General features: G+C 35.4%; 1 protein-coding gene across 5 annotated transcripts in view; it reads left to right on the forward strand.

Annotated features, from left to right (window-relative positions):
* The window catches only part of lrp1bb (low density lipoprotein receptor-related protein 1Bb), a 236,922-nt gene that overhangs the window by 171,188 nt on the left and 44,077 nt on the right, over positions 1 to 21,657 (forward strand). For all 5 annotated transcript variants that reach the window (XM_037976153.1, XM_017420710.3, XM_017420705.3 and 2 more), the window contains 16 exons: positions 3,229 to 3,418; positions 5,126 to 5,330; positions 8,010 to 8,202; positions 9,416 to 9,541; positions 9,823 to 9,951; positions 10,085 to 10,204; positions 11,021 to 11,134; positions 11,325 to 11,474; positions 11,697 to 11,819; positions 15,090 to 15,209; positions 16,052 to 16,180; positions 16,541 to 16,663; positions 17,623 to 17,763; positions 18,007 to 18,194; positions 20,691 to 20,874; positions 20,960 to 21,045. In XM_037976153.1, coding sequence (XP_037832081.1) covers positions 3,229 to 3,418; positions 5,126 to 5,330; positions 8,010 to 8,202; positions 9,416 to 9,541; positions 9,823 to 9,951; positions 10,085 to 10,204; positions 11,021 to 11,134; positions 11,325 to 11,474; positions 11,697 to 11,819; positions 15,090 to 15,209; positions 16,052 to 16,180; positions 16,541 to 16,663; positions 17,623 to 17,763; positions 18,007 to 18,194; positions 20,691 to 20,874; positions 20,960 to 21,045 — 2,321 coding nt within the window. The remainder of the gene's footprint in view (positions 1 to 3,228; positions 3,419 to 5,125; positions 5,331 to 8,009; positions 8,203 to 9,415; positions 9,542 to 9,822; positions 9,952 to 10,084; positions 10,205 to 11,020; positions 11,135 to 11,324; positions 11,475 to 11,696; positions 11,820 to 15,089; positions 15,210 to 16,051; positions 16,181 to 16,540; positions 16,664 to 17,622; positions 17,764 to 18,006; positions 18,195 to 20,690; positions 20,875 to 20,959; positions 21,046 to 21,657) is intronic.

A 21,657-nucleotide genomic window follows, 5' to 3' on the forward strand; every position in this document is an offset into this window, starting at 1 on the left:
ATATATATATATATATATATATATATATATATATATATATATATATATATATATATATATATATATATATATTAGTTGTGCCATGTCCACACTTGTAGAGTTTCAAGACATTGTTAGCTTCCTTTTTTATTGTTTCTCTTCCTAGGTTTATGTTTAAAATATTCAGCTATGTGAATGAACCTGCATCTGCTGCTTCAAGCTGCTTTTCAAAACAAAAAAGGTTCAGTTTTAATGAAAACTTTCTCTTGCTGGTATTCACATAATGTTAATTGCAGCTGTCTAAGTTAATCCCAAGTGGGATGTTTCTCTATTTTATTTTTTTTCTTCTTTCAAAGACAATTTAATTTTCTAAGTTGGTACCATATAGTGCCTATGCTTAAAAGCTTCCTGATTATTGACAGACCTCATCTGAGCAAGGACCAATCTATTTGTATTACAAACAAAGTCCCAGTCAGTTGTGCCTTGATAATAAGTGGCTGGAATCAAATCAGCAGCAAAAGGGCCTATTCAATACAACCACTGTCCTTTGCTATTCTGAACAGTTTCCACAGGGAGCAGAACTCTGCACCTTCCCTCCTTTTCTCGCACAGGGAGACTGGCAAAGTGTTACAGATCCACTCTCACCCATCCCCCAACCCATCTTCCACACTCTTGCTGTGGGAGCTTTCTGCTTATTTATTTATCTTCTAGAAATGAACAGGCATTATCAAGAACCATCTGTCAGGAGTGTAAGTGTCCTTCACGCCTTCCCACTTGTGAAATGCAAAATGAAAGTGGTCCAAATATTTCATATGAGAGCAATTTGAAATTTTGAGTCCACAACATTTGTCTTTTCCTCATTTTTTAAAAGCTGGGCTGGCACATTGTTTATAATGCAGCTACACTGGAAATAATTGTAGCAGGACATTATGACTTTCCTTGTTTCTAGTTAGATTATTTGGTCTTGAATCAAAACAGGCCATCTATCAGATGCATATATTTTTTAGATAAGGGTTATCACCCTTAGGGGGCATTTCAAACTGTCTTCTGCATAAAATCAAGACTGCCTTCTCTTTTCTTCTCTTTTTTTCTGAACCTCATCATTGAGGAAAGGTGAAGATGTTAATCATCCATATTTCCCTAATTAAACTCTGAGTCCCCCATTAATTACTCCCTTGCGTGGCCAACAGTTTGTGAGAAACTCCATGCTGCCAGACAGCTTTTATTGCAAACTATTAATTAGTTGCCGGCTGACTCAGACGGTCTTAAGTATTCAAGGGTATAGCTTATGAGGTTTTAGACACATGGTTATAGTCAAATTATCCAAAACATGTTTATTATTTAGAAAAATGAAAGACTGCATTGGTGGATAAACTTGTGTAACAAAAATAAGGTCCATAATAGATCAAATTTGCCAATTAATAGACACAGACTTTGTAAATACTGAGACACTTAAGTTTACATGAAAAGAGATTTCTACACTTAAAATGTAAGTGGTTTTTGAAGAAAGTTATTTGGGCTTCATAAATGTTTTCCTCTCATGACATATAGCTAGAATAATCATATAATTAACTGAAATGTTTTTAGTGGTTGACAGATGGAAAAAAAAACATAAAAACTTGATTTGTAAAGTTACTTTTGATACAAAATATTGACAGCAAAGGGACGGGTTGAGTGAGGCTTTGTTTATTATTTAATATGTGGGCTGTTTTGGGACCTTTTTTTTCTGTTTCACTTTTATTGGATTTTTTTAAGCCTTCCAAAATTTATGATGTTCTCAAATGGTAGTTTACTTTTTTTTTTTCCTTTTTCATATTTCAAATATTTATTGCTGACTCTTTTTTTCTAAAATATAAAATAGACTAAAATGATCAAAATAATGAATGTGTAAAACAGAAATAGTAAAAGCAAAAACATTTGGATATGTATGAAGTTAAAAAATAAAGGTAAAATAAGTAATTAAAAATGAATATGGCTAAATTATCTGTTAGTAATCAGTGGATCTCTCAGGAGATTGTTATCATGTCACAGATCCATACAATAACATGGGAGGCTGTAAATGCCGCTCTCATCCTGTGTTTAGAAAGCTGGTTTGCAGTAAAAACACACTCAGTTCCTGAGTGATTGCGGTATTAACAAATAGCTGTATGCCCAAAGTAGTGAGGCAAGTAAATTATCTGTCAGTCATCAATGAAACACCATCCCAGTTCTAACAGAATTGGAGCTTGCCATCTCCAGAAATAAATAATTGTATGTATATATATATATATATATATATATATATATATATATATATATATATATATAAACACCCAGCTTGCCCTAATTTTTCCCACAAAAAAATAATGAAATAATAATAATAATAATCCAACCTAGGTTTGCCCCTAAGGCAGACCTCTGGACATACCCTGGTAAGGATATTGTATCCCACGGCTGGCTAGGAAATAACTCCCAGATCAGCTGGAGGAGGTACCTAGGGAAAAGGAAGTTGTCTGCTAAAATGACTGTAACTGGATGGATAGATGGATGGATGGATGGATGGATGGATTTTGATAATTCAGTAGCACATTTTGAATCAAAAAACGGACTTCTTTTTTAGTGATATCTAGCAGCAGTGTTACAGATTGCGGTGGTAATAGTAAAAAAATCATCCCAAGGTTTTCCGTATAAAAAACCTCAAAAGAAAAATAGTATATGCTTATTGTTACACTGACAATAATTGGTCACATTGACTCGTATGTCCTGATTTATCTATCTGGATAAATTTTGAGTGGTCCTTACAATGCTGCTTTTACTCTAAATACCTCTACTTTTGGAAATAATGGTCTTTTGTATCCTTTATAACAGAAGCTAATCAAGAAAGCACTAAAGCACTTTTGCTTAGCTTTTAAAGAATTTGAAAAGCTCTTAACATTGTTGCCACTTTTTCTTTTGGTTTCTCAATTGAACTGTGCTCTGTTGTAACTTTTAATTTTCTGTGCCTGAACTAGGGTGTTTCATTGAAAAGGTTAGGTATTTGTTGATTGTTATTATGCTGATATATATATATATATATATATATATATATATATATATATATATATGTATGTATGTATGTATATATGTATATATATATATATATGTATGTATATATATATATATATATATATATATATATATATATATATATATATATATATATGTATATATGTATATATGTGTGTGTGTGTTTGTGTGTATGTATATAATTTATTTTGTTTTGCTTTTAAGATGTAGGTTCTGTGGAGGGTCTGGCTTATCACCGGGCTTGGGACACCTTGTACTGGTCCAGCACCACCACTTCTACCATCACCAGAAAAACTATAGACCAGAAACGGGTTGGTGCCTTTCCTAAGCAGGCAGTGGTCACTCTTTCAGAGGAAGATCACCCACATGTCCTGGCTCTGGATGAGTGTCAAAAGTCAGTAGCTCTTTTGTCAGCATACTTCTCAAACCAGTGTTTCAAAATATTGAATGAGTTGCTTAGTCCCAAAACACTGACACCCGAGTTTATCAGTGGTGTGATGTATTGCTTTGCGGTTTTCTCAATTATTGTGCTTGTTTGTAAATCTAAGCATAAAGCATAATAAAATGCAGACAGACGAATGAAAGCAAGTGAAACATTAAGCATGTGCTGCTCCTTCATTTAACCATCTTTTTACTAGGCATTTAGAAATAAATCACCCTATTTTATTATTGAAAAGTTTCCTCTTTTGTGTTTGTATTATTATTTTTTTAATCAATTACAAATCTTTAAAATTCCATGTGTAAGTTTTTTTTTACAAGTTAGCCTGTTTTGGATCTCTCTAAAAAAAGAGACAAAAGCTGAATTTTGATGAAAATTTCCCTTTCAATATATTACTCTATCAACACAACGCAGCTTTGAAATTAAGTAAATAAATAAATAAAACTGCTAATTTGGTTTGATTTTGTTCCAGTTTTTCTCTTTAGTGTTCTAAAATGCTGACAAAAAATATTTGTTGTTCAAAAGATTGTGTTATTATGCTTTATATTTGGTTTGGAGAAGCATTTTTGTTCCTTGTAGTTAACTGATTTGATTCTTTGTAAGGTTGACCCATAGAATTTAGAGCACTGACTTAATTGGTTTCATTAGCTGCATGTTATCATCTTTAAAAAAGAAGAAAAAAAACAAAGTTCAAGGAAGTGCTTTGTGTTGTTAAGATCTACTTTTTTACATAAATATATAAAAAATGTTTCATTGAGCAGTCAGAGAGGAGTGAGTATCCTGCTGCTCCTGTTAGACTAACTAAATTAATTTCTTGACCTCAAACTAACCTTGGTTGGCAGCTTGGCACCATATCCATCCCACTCCAGAATCTCAGTCTGATAATTACAATTCAAACTCAAGTGATTAATTAGAAGATTCTGGTTGTGACTTCTGACCTGAATTTTTAGCAAGATACTAGAATGGACTTCTATGACTATTACATAATGAAAAGTGAGGCCAGGGTTAGGATAATTTTATTTATGCCATTACTAATTCATTTTAGCTCTTTTTTTCAGTTATTTGTCTGCACAGCTGGTGATTTAAAACATGGACCCTCGTTGTTGCAGTCTCATATATATATATATATATATATATATATATATATATATATTCATTTGTGCAAGTGCTGCTATGTTTTTTTTTCACACAAAATAATCTGCAGAGATGACCTTTAATCACACAACATACTTATCCATTTATTGTACTTGAAAGTGAGTCACAATTTTATCAGCAAAGAGCTCTTTTAGGGCATAAAAAGCATGTCATTAAAGTCTTTTTCAGCTATCAGATGATAATAACTTCATTGAGTAACTGTACAAATAATTACCAATCTTAATTCAATATTGACCATTTCTCTGTGTGACTTGTGTATGTTCTGCATTCATGGCTGTGGTTTTGCAGCATCGCTTGTAAAAAATATATATTTTTTTTTTTCTAATTTGTAATTCAGTCACATGAGACTCATTCATTTTGTTGTTGTTGTTGTGCAACAAGTAACTCCTCTTTTTGAGAGGTAATGAGTTCGTAACAAGTAGTGAGCTTAGTCTGCTTGTTTTAACAATGAAATGGATTGTATTATATTTTAATTGCTAGAGTTAATTGTTCCTTTTGCATGTTTAGCCTGATGTTTTGGACCAACTGGAATGAACAGAGGCCCAGCATCATGAGGTCCACCTTAGCTGGCAAGAACATGATGATTGTCATTAGTTCTGACATCCTGACACCCAATGGACTGACGATTGACCACAAAGCAGAGAAGCTCTACTTTTCTGATGGAAGCCTTGGCAAAATTGAGAGATGTGACTACGATGGTTCCAGTCGATTTGTGAGTATGAAGATTTGACTCATAATGGGGGTTAAAATTCTCCTTTTTCTTTGTGTAAAAGTTTGTACTTTATTAGTTTAGTTTTTTAGTTACATAATAAGCATGTCCTCTCAATCATGACAGTTTGAAATGTTTCTGTCCTATTTTACTGAACAATGTTAAAAGAATTTGACATTAACAAGAGTTTTAAGTTTAATAATTTTCAATATTTCAGTATTTATCCCCCCAGAATGAATTAGGACCAACAAGATCAAAATATTATATAATATAATATATATAATATATGGCAATAAAAAAAGAAAATACAATAATTTTTGCACTAGGTGCAAAAGGATTTTTTTATTTAGTTATTTATTTACAGATTTATTTATTTTTTAGGATACGGTGAATAATTTTCTTAAATTACTTAGATTTTTCACATTTAACTTTAGAGGTTATAGATTTTTATGTCTGTCACTTACACAAACAACTGCGTCACCCTCCTTGTTATATATATGTTTTATTAATTCCTTATTCACATTTGGTGAATTTTCTGCAAATAGGATGATGTTTTAAGTTCCACTAATGCAAAAAATGTATTTTAGCAGCAATATTTTTGATGCACCTCTCCACAGAGACCAGTTTTATGTTTCATAATACATGCAACCCTATTTATTAAAATTATGGAAATCATTGCAGCCTCTAACACACCTATATAAATGGTATCTTTGCTGATGCTACATTTCTGATACCACCAAAGATGGACCACATGCAGACTTTGGAATTCAAAGCTGCACTTGGCAAAAGGCGGATTTTCAAGGATAGAATGTCAAATTGTCTTTTTGCTTTGAAAAGAAAACATTTTTTTTTTTTTTTTTGTATTTAATCTTCCATGCAGTTGAGCTCCTCGAACAAGATCCTCTACACAACAGATGGGATTTGAAATACTTTTTGAAGTTCTCTTATTTCCTTTCTGAGGACACAGATGGTTTCCTTAATCACAAAAGTCCATCCTTGCTAAAGTAAATAAAACTCAGTGAGGGTAGTTCACGTTTGGTCCATAAAAGTTTCATGCATAATGCATGACAGCCCAACCAGCTGTGTCCAGGGTATACAGAGGATTACAGTACACGATGACCTTTTTCTGCCATAGATTCTAGTTTTTGCTCAACATGGCCTGTGTGGCTCAGCACTTTGGCCCATCTCAATTAGTTACCCATATGTGTGATGAGCTAGGTCGCTAGGCTCAGAAAGTCTTCACCTTTGAGACCCCACCTGCGCTTGCTGCAGTCTAGTCCTGCTAATAAAGGCTTTGCAGTAATACTGCTCTGGGTGCAGAATTTCCATTCCAATTAAAATGTGTAAATTAAACAGAGACATCTGACTGTTAACTTCATTCTCTAACCAAACTGCAGTTGTTGGGTGTCTTTAAACAACACATACACTTTAGAAAAGGAGCCTGCTGTGGAAGTTTAAGGGAACTTGCCCATTTAAAGGATATTGTTTAATTTCACATGGCAATGATATGTTCAAATTACCCCATAAAATGCCTTTAGGTACAGGATTATAACAAACTAAAGACCTCAAATAAAAGTGATAAGAAACTAATGCAGCAGTTTTGTAATGAGTCATATCAATATAAACTTTGGTTGCAGGCACAGCTATTCCTTCTAACTGCTGTGGTACCATTATCAGCTGACAGTAAGTCTGGGAATAGGGAAGTTTCATGTTTCTCATCTCTGTGCCGTTTTGAGAGTGGAGACCCATAATTAATGATGACAGCATACAGGTCAGCAAGTTTAGCTAGAAAAGATATCCTTTTTTGCTTTAAAAAGAGGGGAAAAATCTAGAGGTTCAGGAATGGCTGCTATTTGAGTTCATTGTTTCACATTCTCCTTGGGCGTGTTTGTTTTCTTGCGATGCAAAGGCTTCAATGTCACCATTTAGGCATTTCTTAATTAAAATAGCATTCCTGGATATTGCTGGACAGAGATCCACTGGGGACACTAAATGAAATATTTTCTCATTTACTCAAAACATAATTTCAACACAAAACTAATGTGTTACAGGCTGTACACCTAATGTCTCCCAAATCTAATTTCCTATCAGTATGTTCTTCCCTGCCCCATCTGTCGCTCACCTTTCTTTCTTTCACTACCACTGGCTGGCATGATGGCCAGTTGTTGCTTCCACACGCTGGGCTCCTTTAATCAACACCTGTCCTATTAATCCCAGAATGGCACAGGGCTAATGCAATGTCGCTTACAAGCCTGTCCTGCTAATGGCTGAGACTACTGAGCTGTTGGAGTCCCCGATCCTCCACTCAAGCCTGGAGAGTCCCAGAAGGAGGCATCTGATGGATTCTTGCCTCACTGCCATTGGCACTGTCATTTACTCCCCCAACATCTGGGTTAAGCAGTCAAGTTGGCAGCAGGGGTTGATTTGTTGATTAATGAGAGGAAGCATTCTTCTCTCTCATTTATTCCTGGGGTTATATTTAGAAATATATCAGTATGCTACCAAGTTTTATTTTCAAAAGATGTTTGAGAATAGAAGTACCAACAGTTGAAGTACAAACATCATAATAATATCATAATGAATACAAATCTTTGTCTGAAGTCCCTCATATCTTAAAGCTGTATTATGTAAGTTGTTTAGTTTGCAAACTTAACAGTTGCACCCTGTTTCACATCTGTTTAGGTCATTGTAAAATCAGGGCCTGGAAACTTTTATGGCCTTGCCATCTATGCAGATTTCATTTACTGGTCAGACTGGGCTCGTCGAGCTGTGCTGCGATCAAACAAGTACACGGGTGGTGACACCAAGGTACTTCGAGCAGATATACCTCATCAGCCAATGGGAATTATAGCTGTGGCCAAGGATACCAATAACTGTGAGTAAATGAACACCTAGAGATAAACTACATTTTGTGAGAAGTGCATGCAGAGTTGAATCTAGAACATTTGTGTTCTGTGTGTGTGAGCAGGTGTCTAGTTATTGTGTTTTGTGCATAGAACTGCATTATTTTAGAGTGTGAAAGGTTTCACAAATATGACAAAATTTAAAAATACATACAGTGGTGTAATATCATCACAGTTTGCATGGATTTTTTTTTTTTTTTTTTTTTTTTTTTAAACAGTGATAAAGTTAAATCCCTTGCAATCTTGATGCTGTTAAATTCCAGTAAACACTTGTAAGGTAATAAAGATGATTTCAGACACTATTAACATTAGTCCTTAAAAAAAAACATACATAGCTGTTGGTTACTAAGAGCTACATACTTAAAAGAACATTTTAATTTGATGTTAAAGAATGAGTTGATAAATGAAAGTGGTCTTATTTAGAATGGCTGGAAACTTAAGCCTCAATGGTAATTAATAAAAAAAAGTAGCTTATGTTGTAGAGGGAGTCTCTTAAGTGTCATATGAAGTTTAATTTCCAAGTAGGACAAAGAGATGTGGGCTTAAGCACATCCCACTGGTTGGACTCGAATAGCAAAAGAAACTCATTTCCTTGTTTATCTTGTTATGGGGGATAATTGCATCTTGTAACCTGAATGAGCACAGCTGCTAGTCTACAGTTTCATGTGCAATGAACAGATATGTTGAATTTGAACATTGCTTAATCCTTTTTTGCCTTTACATTGTTATGCTCTAATTTCATTTTCCTTGTCATGAATATCCTGAATATAAATAATCTCACAATTAGGTTACCTGAGCTGCAGAACAGATTAATGTCATTTAGTGTCTTATGAATGCAACAGTTACCAGAGGGTCTAGAGCGGACAAGTATATTTCTCCAGAAACGTCCTTGATCATTTATACCAGAAATTTCTTGTTTCAGTGTTTTTTTCACACGTTTTATTTGTTCGTTTCCAAACCTCCACAATGTTCCGTAAACATTAAAGGAGAAAGAAGCTCTATGTTTTAACTGATGGGTCTTATATGGATGGGTTATTTTTTTTTTCCCTCAGAATCTTTATTATTATTATTATTATTATTATTATTGATATTAAAATTATTATTATTAGTAGTAGTAGTAGTAGTATTTTTTTTTTGCTCTTTTCCTACTTCTGCGTGTCTATTTCATCCTGTTTGATATTTAAGGTGAGCTGTCCCCATGTCGACACATGAACGGAGGCTGTGGTGACCTTTGTCTTCTGACCCCACATGGAAGGGTCAATTGCTCTTGTCGGGGAGAACGTGTGCTCTTGGATGACAACAGATGTGTGTGTAAGTCTTCTGGACTTCAAGATGCATTATTCTAAGAGAAGTTATAACTAAGCCTTTTAGAAGGAATCAGGTACTGATTCACCAAGAAAGTTTTACAAATATATTCATTTAAGTAACATAAGTGATGTATTACTTTCTAATTGCCATCAGTAGTTCAATCTGAAAAGCATTTAACCTCATTGTTTAGGGTCTAATATAAAAACTAGAACTTGTTATATATAAGGTAAATGTCTTTTTGCAGTCATCACCTTTCTTGTATTTTTTTGCTTTTTTTTCTGCAGCAGAGAACTCCTCATGTAACATTTACACTGAATTTGAATGTGGCAATGGAGAGTGCATAAACTACCAACTGACCTGCGATGGAGTAGCACATTGCAAAGATAAATCAGATGAGAAGATGCAGTACTGTGGTAAGAGAAATGTTACAAATCTAGGTAAAAGATGAGAATGAAGACCAAATGCCTGAAGGCAGCTGATGATTCCTGGTGTTAGAAAATAATTGTAGTCAGTTGCAACGTCCTCATGTAATTCAATTTTTTTTAGACAACAGGAGCTGTCGAAGGGGTTTTCGGCCCTGCTACAACCAACGCTGTGTGGCAAGTAGCCGCTTCTGTGATGGCATCGATGACTGTGGGGATAATTCTGATGAAGCTTTCTGTAGCAGTGAGTTGCAGCCGTTTGGTGTCATGTTTTATCCATCTTGCCTCAGAGAGCAGATTCAAGACCCGCTAATGCTTATGTTAATACAGCACACAAGGCCACATAATGTGCTAAGCCCTTACTGTTTAATGAGCCCAAAGATCATAAGAAGTGCACAAATTAAAAGAGACGCCCAGCTACTATCCCTGACAGCTTTTTTCCAGAGCCCAAGACAATATTTGGTGGGGGATGAGGGGTGGGGTGGGGGTAGGAGGTTAGCATTGCTGGAGGAATTTTATCTTTGATGGAATTTTGGATTTTCCGATTCGTGTTATTTTTGTGCTGTAATTGATGATCGTGGGAGCATGTTAACACGTGGAGATTTTTACCATGCTGACTAAACCCACAAGGAGACAGCAGCAGGTTGACAATTAATGAGGACCTTCTAATTTAGCAGTCCCAGATTAAAGAAAGAATTTATCTCAGTATGGTGTGCCCTTATGAACCCCTCATTTTTAATGGGATATGTAATCATTAGAAGATTTAAATACAGCATTAGTAAGTTATACCCTTATTACAAAACACAGAGCTTAACACAGTTAACAGAGCATAGCTGGTAACAATCAAAACCAAAGAACTAAGATACACCTTTTAAATTGTAATTATGCTGCATAGCACCAAAATAGCATTGGATATTATCAGGCTTTATTGCACAAGCTGTCCACCTGTAAAAAAAAAAAAATCATAAAATAAGAGCTAATTTCCACTACTGATAGGACAAGGAAGTTGCAAATGTACTATTTTGAACTATGTTTCTGAAATAGCTATGTTTGCCAACAGATATCACATGTGGCTCATCAGAATCATCTTGCAAAGATGGGAGTTGTGTACCCATCTCAGCTTGGTGCAACCAGGTCATTGACTGTGCTGATGCCTCAGATGAAAAAAACTGCAGTAAGTGCTTCAGCCTTTGCATTGCATTCAAAATGAAAATGTAGACACAACCACATCTTGAGCAAATCAGATATATCCTTGTCACTTGTTCATCATTTGGATCAGATTGAGTACTGCACCCTTTGCCATTGCCTCAGTATCAGTGGCATTGTGACAAGGTGGTTATTGTGGTGATGTGTTTTGTATTCAGACCACACAGAATGCTCCCACTTTTACAAGCTTGGGGTGAAAGAAAAAGATTTCATCAGCTGCAACTCCACCTCACTGTGCATCCACCCGTCATGGATCTGTGATGGTGCAAATGATTGCGGTGACTATGCCGACGAGACCAACTGCCAGGGTGAGCAGCAATTTAAACATTCACAAAGACACAAATTTTGCCTGTTCATTCAGAGGCAGATCGAGGAAGCCAGCCTCAGTTAGGAAATACTCAAGACAGAACTCATTTCCAGAGATGATTATGCCAGTGGAACAAGAGATCCAGAGAGAGCTTAGGAAAGGATAATGACCTCAATCATTGCAAATGCCTGGTAGGGTGACTTGATTTTGTTGCATGTTCCAGTTTCCCATGGGCAGAAGTGTGAGGAGGGCCACTTTGCTTGTCCAAGTGGGAACTGTATTTCTAGTGTTTGGCTGTGTGATGGACAAAAAGACTGCGAAGATGGAGCAGATGAATTTCAATGTGGTGAGTCAGCAGATTTTTATTTATTTTTTTACCCCTTCTGGACAGTTGTCTTTATTTTACGTGCATGTTTTTTTTAAATCCTCAGATATACTCTATTCATTTAAACATTCAGAAAGTACTCAACATTTTACTATTAGATGTGGATTTATTAATGTTCTTACCATTGAACAAAGCCGCCCATCGTTTCTGTTTAACGTAATTTTACTTTTTCCTGTTCTGTGTTGTTGCAGCCAAGTTGGCTACATATGCATGTTTGTTTATTTCATTTGTCAAGAGTATAGGAGGAAACAAGAAGATAATTTCTTTTTTCTTTTGCTGTTAAGCAAATTTTATTTGCTTTGTTTTGCTATCCTTTTTTGTGTTTATTTTACTTTTTTCCAAGTGGTAATTGATACTTTGTTGCAAATCTAATTATGACTCTGTATTCTGAGTATAGTGAGGACATTTTTTTTTATCTCTCTTTGAGTTATTCTACACAACCCTTCCAATGGAACAGTTAATTAACCACCAATCAGTCACTGAAACAGTTATACTGAACCTAGAAATATAGGTTCTCCAGGGGCACGTTATCCTTACATTTGCTGCAATACATTCTAATATATGCAGTACCTGTTTTGGCAAAGTCAAGATCTTTACAGTTAAACAAAGGGACTGCAATTAAGTCATGGTATTGATTAATGTAATTTACCCTCAAAACCAGCAGCGTGAACACACTCATTCACATGCCACTCCGTGTGGCATCAAACGAAACAGGCTTAGTGCTTTGATGTAGGTGGTCAGAGTTGCTGTTAAACTTCATCTCTATCACCTGCATGCAAGGTAATTGGAGTTGATGTTTATTTTGCATGCACACAGTGTTAAAAACACTTGCTACCCTTTCTTGTATTTGAAGTTTGTTATTTCCCTACTGACGGACTCTTTGGTTTAGGGTTGTTAAAATTAAAGTCATGAAGCAACCAGCAGTTAGTCCAATTGTTTGTTAGAAGCTTGAAAGAGTATTTTAACACTTGTTCTTAGGAGAAAACAGTTTTAGTTCAGTTATTGACATTTAAAACAAACAAACAAAAAAAATAAGTAAATACAAATGTTACACAGCGTACACATAATTGGAACATCCTGTGAACTATGCTTGCATGTGTGAGATCCTATTTAAAGTACTGATATCCTTATTAAAGTAAAAAATCAAGCATAACCCAAGTGCCATTCTGGTATTATTAGTAAATTTACTCCATTTAATTAGTGTGGTGATACTCCTCTAAGAAACATGTTTTTAAATTGTCAAATATCAATTATTGCTCCACATTTCCACCTGCTTGTTTAAATATCATTTTTAAAGATTACCTCTGATTGTTGTGAAACTTGTCTCCCTTGAGGTCTCAACAATACAACTGCAAGATATGAATGAAATGTATTAAGTGAAGGGTTGTTAAGACACAATACTGCAGACATTGCTTATTTAATAAAAAGAAAAGCATGAATAGTTTTTGTAATGTTCTTTTATTTTGCAAGGTTTACTGATAGGGTTTGTTAACATGTAAAATTAGTGATTTTTTTTTTTTATCAGAATTTGAAAACATTTTTAAGTGGATATTTGTGTTAAATGCTTATTAGGACATATTGGGGTACCAACAGGTTAACTTAAGATAGTAGAAACAATAAGTTAAACAGTATAGCTGCTGAAATTTGACATGTTACAATCATTTTTGGGATGCATTAGCTTGCCTGAGTTACAGTTTAACTAAAAGTACTGATGTATGTAAGAAAAACCTCATGGTGATGCAAGCGTCGCAGCAGAGTTTAGTCTTGTTTTTGCATGACTGATTTTGCCTTTAATCATACTCTAGTAGTTTCCAACTGATGTCATCAATAAAAGTAAGGGAAAGTAAAGGGAACCGTGGAATTCTTAAAACTGTTTAAGAATGCAAATCCTATTTTGTCTACCTGAATAACTAACAGCCATCTCTTTTTTACATTTAGCTAGAAACAACAGTATGAAGTAATCAAAGTAACTTGATGTTCATAAATAGCACTTTTCAAATATTTTGATTTATTTTGAAAGTTGCTCTTGCATGTTGGGACAAAGAAAAAAAACAACAGCATATGATCAGATATTTTTTCTAAATTTTTTTTTTTTTCATAAAATAACATCTTGTGCTCTGTATATGTTTTAAAGAATTTATGTGGGTTTTGCAATACATTTTTGAGAAGTTCTAAATAGCTTTTTCCATGACAGACAGTATTTACATATGAAAGCATCAGTGACTGATAATCTGACTACAAAAGAATTGTTGCATGTGAAAAATGTCATTACATTTCAGAAATTCCACATCTGATTAGACGAAACAGTCATTTGTCACTTCACAATGCATCATGTGCTTTTCTACTACACACACCACTATTGAAAATGAGACATGAAAGAGTTTCTTTGATACACTTAACGTGCTGTAGACCTACTATTTTGTTATACACTTGAAGCAGCTGGTTGCATTTGAAGTGCAAATGTGGTATCATGCACAGAAAGTCTGGGTAATCATGGTTTCTAGATTTAGCCATTTAATGTTTATCACATCCGTATCTTATATCCCAGTTTCTGTACACATAAAGCTGGTGTAATATAAAAAGTCTGACAGGAAGGAAAGCAACACAGTAGGAGAAACTACCTCTACCCTTAGTTGGATCCATAATTTCCCATAGTGTGGTTTGACCTGGAGCACACATCCTCCTTCCTTCTCTCAACATCTTATCAAAGCTTTGGCAGACTTAGCCTGGCCTGACATCTGAGAGAATGAAACCGCAGAGCAACTCCCCAGGGAGAGTAGGTGGTTCAGTGACACAAATTCAACACATCTCATGAATACTGTATATCCACATTTTACACAATGGCTATTATCCAGTGATCAGCAAAATGTTCCCTTAGACAAAATTCAGCTGCTTTTTCCCTTTTGTTTCTGTTTTTGATTTTACTACTACTAAAGAAAAAAATAATGAATAATCTGTACCTATGTGCTTGGATATCTCTTAATGTGCATGATAATGTAATGTCCTCTGCATGTTTAATTGTAGTATTTGTGTGGTATAGCCACATTATATCTGTTACTAAGTAGAAAAACTGTGAAAAACACAAATGCCTTAAGGGGCAAATAAGAGCCTGCCCACTTGTTGTGTTTTGATAAAAAAGGCTTTCCCTTTTGCAGGGTATGGTGTTGTTGTTGTTTCCTCCTCGCTTTGTTTGATTTATGACATTGAATTTCCTTCCACTGCCCTCTGCAGACTCGTCGTGCTTGTGGAACCAGTTTGCCTGCTCAAAGAACAAGTGCATTGCCAAGCAATGGTTGTGTGATGGGGAGAACGACTGTGAGGATGGTCTTGACGAGAGCGTACAGATCTGTGGTTAGTGCCTTTCTGATGTCATAAGGTATCTGCTGTTCACATAAAGGTCACATTCGCTACATTGCATGTTACAGCTTTATGCATCCCTCTAGCGGAACTGGAAATGAGACAGTCCTAATGAGGCAACAAATGAGACCGCAGGCATTTCTGATAATTCGAGTGAGCACTGAGGCAAATAGATTTTTCATCACTGAGGCCCAAGAGGCACAGCTATTTCAATGGGCAAATGAGATGTATGTGTAATGAATTCTACAATAAAACAAAACGAAACTACCCACGATAAAGAGACAGGAATTGCTGTGAACATTGCTTGTATAATTTGATTGTAATGGAGTGTCAAGGAAATATTAATGAAATGGTCCAAAGGTTTCTAAAGGCACAATTCTTGTCAGAAGCAGAATGGGCATTTTGGCCATGCATGCCTAATTGAACTTCTGTATTTACCTTTGTTTCTCAGTGCAGCCATTTTTTTTTTCTTCTTTGACAGATTTGCCTCAAAGGGCAGTCATAAGAAAAGGGCACATGTTGCTGACTTACAGAATTCAGCCAAATAATTATTATTCATAGAACTACAGTCTTTATGTTTAGCTCTGCACAAGGAACTAATGAAAATTCAAGATTTTAGTGGGGATAACATGTTAGATCTATACTAACATAATATGATACTATATAGTCAGAGCAAATGTTTTGATTTATTAGAATTATTTACTTAAGTGTTGACTGATTACAGAAGGTTCAATATTAAAAAAAGAAGATTTCTTTTTTTTCTCTCTTTGGTGCATTTGATGTCTTGTAATTTTTGGCCTCTAAAAGTAGATGATGTGGCCCTGTTTTCCTCTCAGGCACAGTGACTTGTGCCCCAGGGCTGTTCAGTTGCCCCGGATCTTATGCCTGTGTTCCCAAACGTTGGCTTTGCGATGGTGAAAGGGACTGTCCTGATGGGAGTGACGAACTAGCTGCAGCTGGCTGTGGTAAATCTTTTGTTTTAGTTCAAAACAATAATGTTCTTGAATAACTTTAGATTACTTAGAGCAACATTTAGAAATGAAGCTAAATTGAATAGGACTAGAAGAAAACATGTATATGAGAAGTTGTGGAAAATAGAATAATTGGAGGGTTTTGCATAAATGAAGCCATCACTAAGTGGTGCAATCAGCATTGTTTCTTCCTTGATTTGAACCCACTTACCAGTAGAAAAATAATTAGAAAGCACACAACAATGTATTTGGGTTCAATGAAATTATGTGTTTCAGACATTTTTCATATCATCAGGGGTAAAGAAATGTTTAACTTTTCATTAGGACTTTAATCCATTTCTTTTTGTTCATCAGCCCCCAACAACACGTGTGACGACAGCTCTTTCCGCTGCCACAACAAAGCGTGCATCCCCCAGCGATTCGTCTGTGACCATGATAACGACTGTGGAGATGGATCTGATGAGTCGGTGGAATGTGGCAAGTAGATTTATCTTGCTCTCTTGCTCCTAATATTTATCAGTGATTTATGAATATGGTACCATTGAAAACTGCAGTCTGCAAGTTTGTGAAACAAAGTTGACTTAAATAGCAATGGTGGACAGATTTATATCTTGATGGATGTATGACAGTTTTAAGGTGGATCAGAAATGAAAAGATGTATCCAAAATAAAGTGGATTAGAAACATATGTCTGCAGATGACATTATCCTAATATGAATGACAAAATGCCATTCAGTATTAAACTAATTGCTAAAGATCAAAACTTTGTGGAACCATGTTTACTTAGTTGTATATTTAAAAAAAAATTAATAATATCATTGACAGTGTTTTATATACATTTAAAGAAGCCCAAAAACAATTATTAAAGCAAAAATAAATGTTTTAGTTGGAATGATTTTAGCATTTAATTATTTGTTTGTTTTACAGAAAATATTAATCAAATAAACACTTTTGTTAAGCATCTGAAACTGAGTGAATTGCAAGTTGTTGTTTTGTTTTTTTGCAGCTGGTTTATTATACATTGGTCCATAGACAAAATATGCATTTGTTCTAATGCCTGTAAATATGCTGACACTTGAGTTTTATTTGGACATTTACTATTTGCAGAGTCTCAAGTGGAGGGAATTCTCCGTTGCAGCTTTGATTTATGATGACAGGCTGACGAAACCTGTATTTATTCTTGAAACATTGGTCGGTGCAGCTGTGAATACGATTATACCTCCAGATGGCATGAATTGTTGATCAGCAAGGATTCTATTTACACTAAGATAGTGTCTCATTATGGTATCAACAGTAGTCATGGAAATCTTTGCCTGTTGAGCTATTTTACATAATTGACACTTAACTGCTGAAGTTTCACCCTAATCTAAAACTATGCTGCTGACATGTCCAAGTGTAACTTGATAAGAAAGTAGTTCTCTTTCTGTCTTTCTTTAGTCTATCGCTCCTGTGGATCTGAGGAATTTCGCTGCAGGGATGGTCGCTGTCTTCTCAGCTCTCAGTGGGAGTGTGATGGTTATGCAGACTGTCCCGATCACTCTGACGAACTGCCTCTGAACCTTAAATGTCTTGCTGCAGGTAAGACTGCTGTTTAGCTCTCAGTGAGAATCTCTTCATCAGTGTCACCTGCAGCATCTCTCACCAAGGAAACTGGTGGGTTCCTACTGTATAGGGGGAAACAAAAAATGTGCCACAAGCAGTGGAGATTTCCTGAAAGGAATTAATTTGTCAAGATCCAATGTCAGGCCAATACCATTCCCAAGCTTTGTTGGAAAAACACAAGGCATTGTGCCAGTGATAGCCATCTTTTGTTCTGTTCAGGAAGCTTGTGCAATGGCTCCTTCTTCATGTGCTCCAATGGACGCTGCATTTCTGAGGGAAATCTGTGTGATGGCAAAGATGACTGTGGAGACGGGTCAGATGAGAGGAACTGCAATGTGAACGAATGTTTGAACCGTAGAGTCAGTGGGTGCACTCAGGATTGTCAGGATCTCACTGTGGGCTACAAGGTAAGTGACCAAAAGTGTGACTTGCATTACAATACCCAAGTATATCACTACAGTGCAAGATTTAATTAAAAGACTTTACTGACCTGCAGTTCTGCACAGCAGAAACATTTCCATTTCAGACACAGGTAGAATGTGGAGCTTATATGAGTAGTGGTATGGACATGAATGATTAATGACTGATAATAAATCAAGTCTAACTTTGCACATCATAAAATGGATAAAGCTGAGAGCATATATACATGTGGTCTCACTTTTTAACCTTGAAAGCTGTAAATGGGAGGTGGATGGATTAGTGATGATCAACAACTGTCTGAGTTTCCTCTTTGTGCTATGTCATTGTGCTGCTTCTGGCACAGGTGGCATTTTGATATTAGGGTTAGATCCAGGTCAAGGCCACAAGCGCCAGACTGTTTTGGTGACCATCCCAGTTGTCAGACTGTGGCAGTTTTATTTATTCATCTCTGGATCTTATTCCCCTCAATAAGTTGGCATTGACTGCATGAGAAAAGTGTGTAGGAGCAGAGAAAACTGCTCTTCCTTGTCATGACAGGGGCAGATCTGGGCAAAGAGCACATCAATGCAGACCTTTAGCTCATCCATTTGCAGTGTGAACAGGAAGATCAGCAGTAAGGCGATCGAGGTTATAACTCTGGATAAGAAAAGGATTTACAGTTGGTGCAGTGCAGTGATACAGGCACTTGAAATTATTTTTGGGGGGCCTTGGTCACTGAGGTGAGATTGAATTTTTGAGCCGAGAAATAGTATAGTGCTTTTGTTACCATCATATATGTTAGTTGCCTGGCTTTGGAGCACTTTCTGTGAAGCTGCAACCTATCTAAAAGAGACACTTTTTATTAGGTTGACATACTTTTTATGATCTTAATGAAATGTTGTAACTTACTACAGTAAAAACTCTACAAAGATGCAGTTCAATATCTTGCTTTAAGCCTTCTGTTTATCGTTTTAATTAGGGCTTTTTGTAGGAGGTGAAATGAGGCTAGGTATGGGCCAGTTTCTAGTTTTAATGCATACAATAATTCTTAATAAGTCACAGATTCAAAATCACATTTGTTGGTCATAACATTCTGACAGTTTATTTATTTATTTTTGTAACAAAATACAGAGTCCTGGCTCAGTCATTTATCCCTTGGACATTGGCAACAGGCTTTTAAAGTTAGTATTTCTACTGATAAAATAAATTTACTGCAAATTGTTATTTGGCACTCAATTTTACAAAAGGGAGAAGGTCAAAAATAAACTAATACTCTGCACATTAAGTACTTTCAGTTTCAAAAATTTGCATAATATAGTTTATATATTATAGTTTAGGTCTTCCACCACTGTGAACATCAGTTGAAGGACAATTATTTTTAAAATGAACAGTTTGATCTCGGATGTTTAAGTTGTGTTTATTTCAAAGTGAGGACAACTGTCAATACACACAATTGTGTTTCCCTTTTTCCATTATGGGTATCTGTGTATTTACATCAAAATACATATAAAGAAACATTTAAAATAATAATTTTGTAGCTATTTCTATTATATTTCAGTGTATAGATTTAGGTGGTATCATTTTAGCAGCAGTAGTGACAGAAGTAAAAATGTTGTTTTTTTAAATAAAACTGCTAAGATCATGTGATATGTTTAAAAAAATACTTTTAATGCTGCATTACAGTAAAATTTCAGTATTTTTGATCAAGGTTACCTCATACTGGCAGTTGCTTATACTCAACAGCAGTCCAACTCTTGCTTTCACATGGTGTGGAAGACTGGCTTGCTGAACTCTGAGTAACTGCTCAAAAATGCACATTTGCACACAAACTAAACTCAAAAAGGCTTATGTAATATAAATACCACATTCATATGCATTGGCATAATATTACTTAACCTGACAGCTCATACACAAACTAAGACTGCATCATTACACTCCAACGTGGCAGAAAAATACTTAACAGGAAATTTTGTTCTCAAATACCACTGAAGTTTGAACTTTGTTTTAAGCACAGTCTAAACTGAACTGTCCTACTGACCTCAGATTCAAATGCTCAGCTGGCTGGCAAGTCATAGAGCAGAAATGTTGTTATTCCTATTACATATATTATAGGCTCAATAATCCTTGGGCTTTAGTGTCAATCCATTTCTCTGTATATATTTTTTTAGTCAAACTTTTGAAGTTATTACTTGTGTGAGCAGCGGTTTACTGATAATCACATCAAGTTTCTTATTGTATCAGAGGTTTCATGCATGCCTGACAACTGGAAATATTAAATATAGGTAAATATCAAGTAGAAAGACAATGAGGAGTTAAATTTACCAGTAATGATTCAAATAAAAAAGATAAATAAATAAACCTTTCTAGCTAAGTAATATCAGCATACATAGAACATGTTGTATTTAAAACATATTGCAGTATAGTAACACATCTCTTTTATGTTTTTATTTAAGATGAAGGGTATAATTCTACTGTTTTTCATAGTTTCTTCCTTTTTCTATTAGTGTAAATGCTGGCCTGGTTTCCACCTGAAAGACGATGGGAAGACATGCGTGGATGTTGATGAATGCTCCACTACCCTTCCTTGTAGCCAGCGCTGTATCAACACCTATGGGTCCTACAGGTGTCTGTGCGTGGATGGTTACGAAGCTGTGGATCGCAGTCCCAACACATGCAAGGCTCTGTCAGGTCAGCTTGACTTTAGCTTTGTTATTTTGAGAGTTTCACTGCATAACAATTTATATAATCTAATGCTGCATGTTCTTTACTTCAGCTGAGGAGCCCTTTCTTATTATGGCAGACCACCATGAAATCCGCAAACTCAGTGTGGATGGCTCAAATTACACAATCTTGAAACAGGTATGTGATATGTAAAATGGATGTATCTGTTTGACCTATCCTTCTCTCACCTAGCTTGCTCTTGAGCTGTGTATGGAAGAAACATGTTGAAGTAAATGTTTGAATGTTATGAACACTATTGTATAGTGTTATTACTATCATTTCTAAATGTAGAGATGAAATACATTTACAACTATAACTAAAAAAGGGAACATTCATAAAAATTCCCATTTAGTGGTACATTCTGACAGCTGTTGATAAAATAACAGTAAAACTAAATTTATAGAATGCCAATTAGTAAAAGGTTTGTGTTGAGACTTCACTTCAGACAGTCCCACATTGGGACCAAGCACAGCTGTGACAGTGGAAAGGAATGACTCTTATTAAACAGGAGGAAACCTCCAGCAAAACCAGCCTCAGTCCATCAGCCTCGAGCAACTGAGGACTTGAGAGGACGGGAAAAAACACAGACCATTGGACCAAGCATAGTTTCTTCAGGAAGGAACTCCAGGTTAATGACAAAAATAATTACAAATATAAAGCAATATTTTGGCAAATATAATTAAATCAAACTGGAAAAAAATATTCAAGTGTTACCCAGTGTTACTGAGTCTTCCTGAATAAATCAATTAA

The sequence above is a fragment of the Kryptolebias marmoratus genome, linkage group LG6 (assembly GCF_001649575.2).
Source record: "Kryptolebias marmoratus isolate JLee-2015 linkage group LG6, ASM164957v2, whole genome shotgun sequence".
Lineage (NCBI taxonomy): Eukaryota > Metazoa > Chordata > Actinopteri > Cyprinodontiformes > Rivulidae > Kryptolebias > Kryptolebias marmoratus.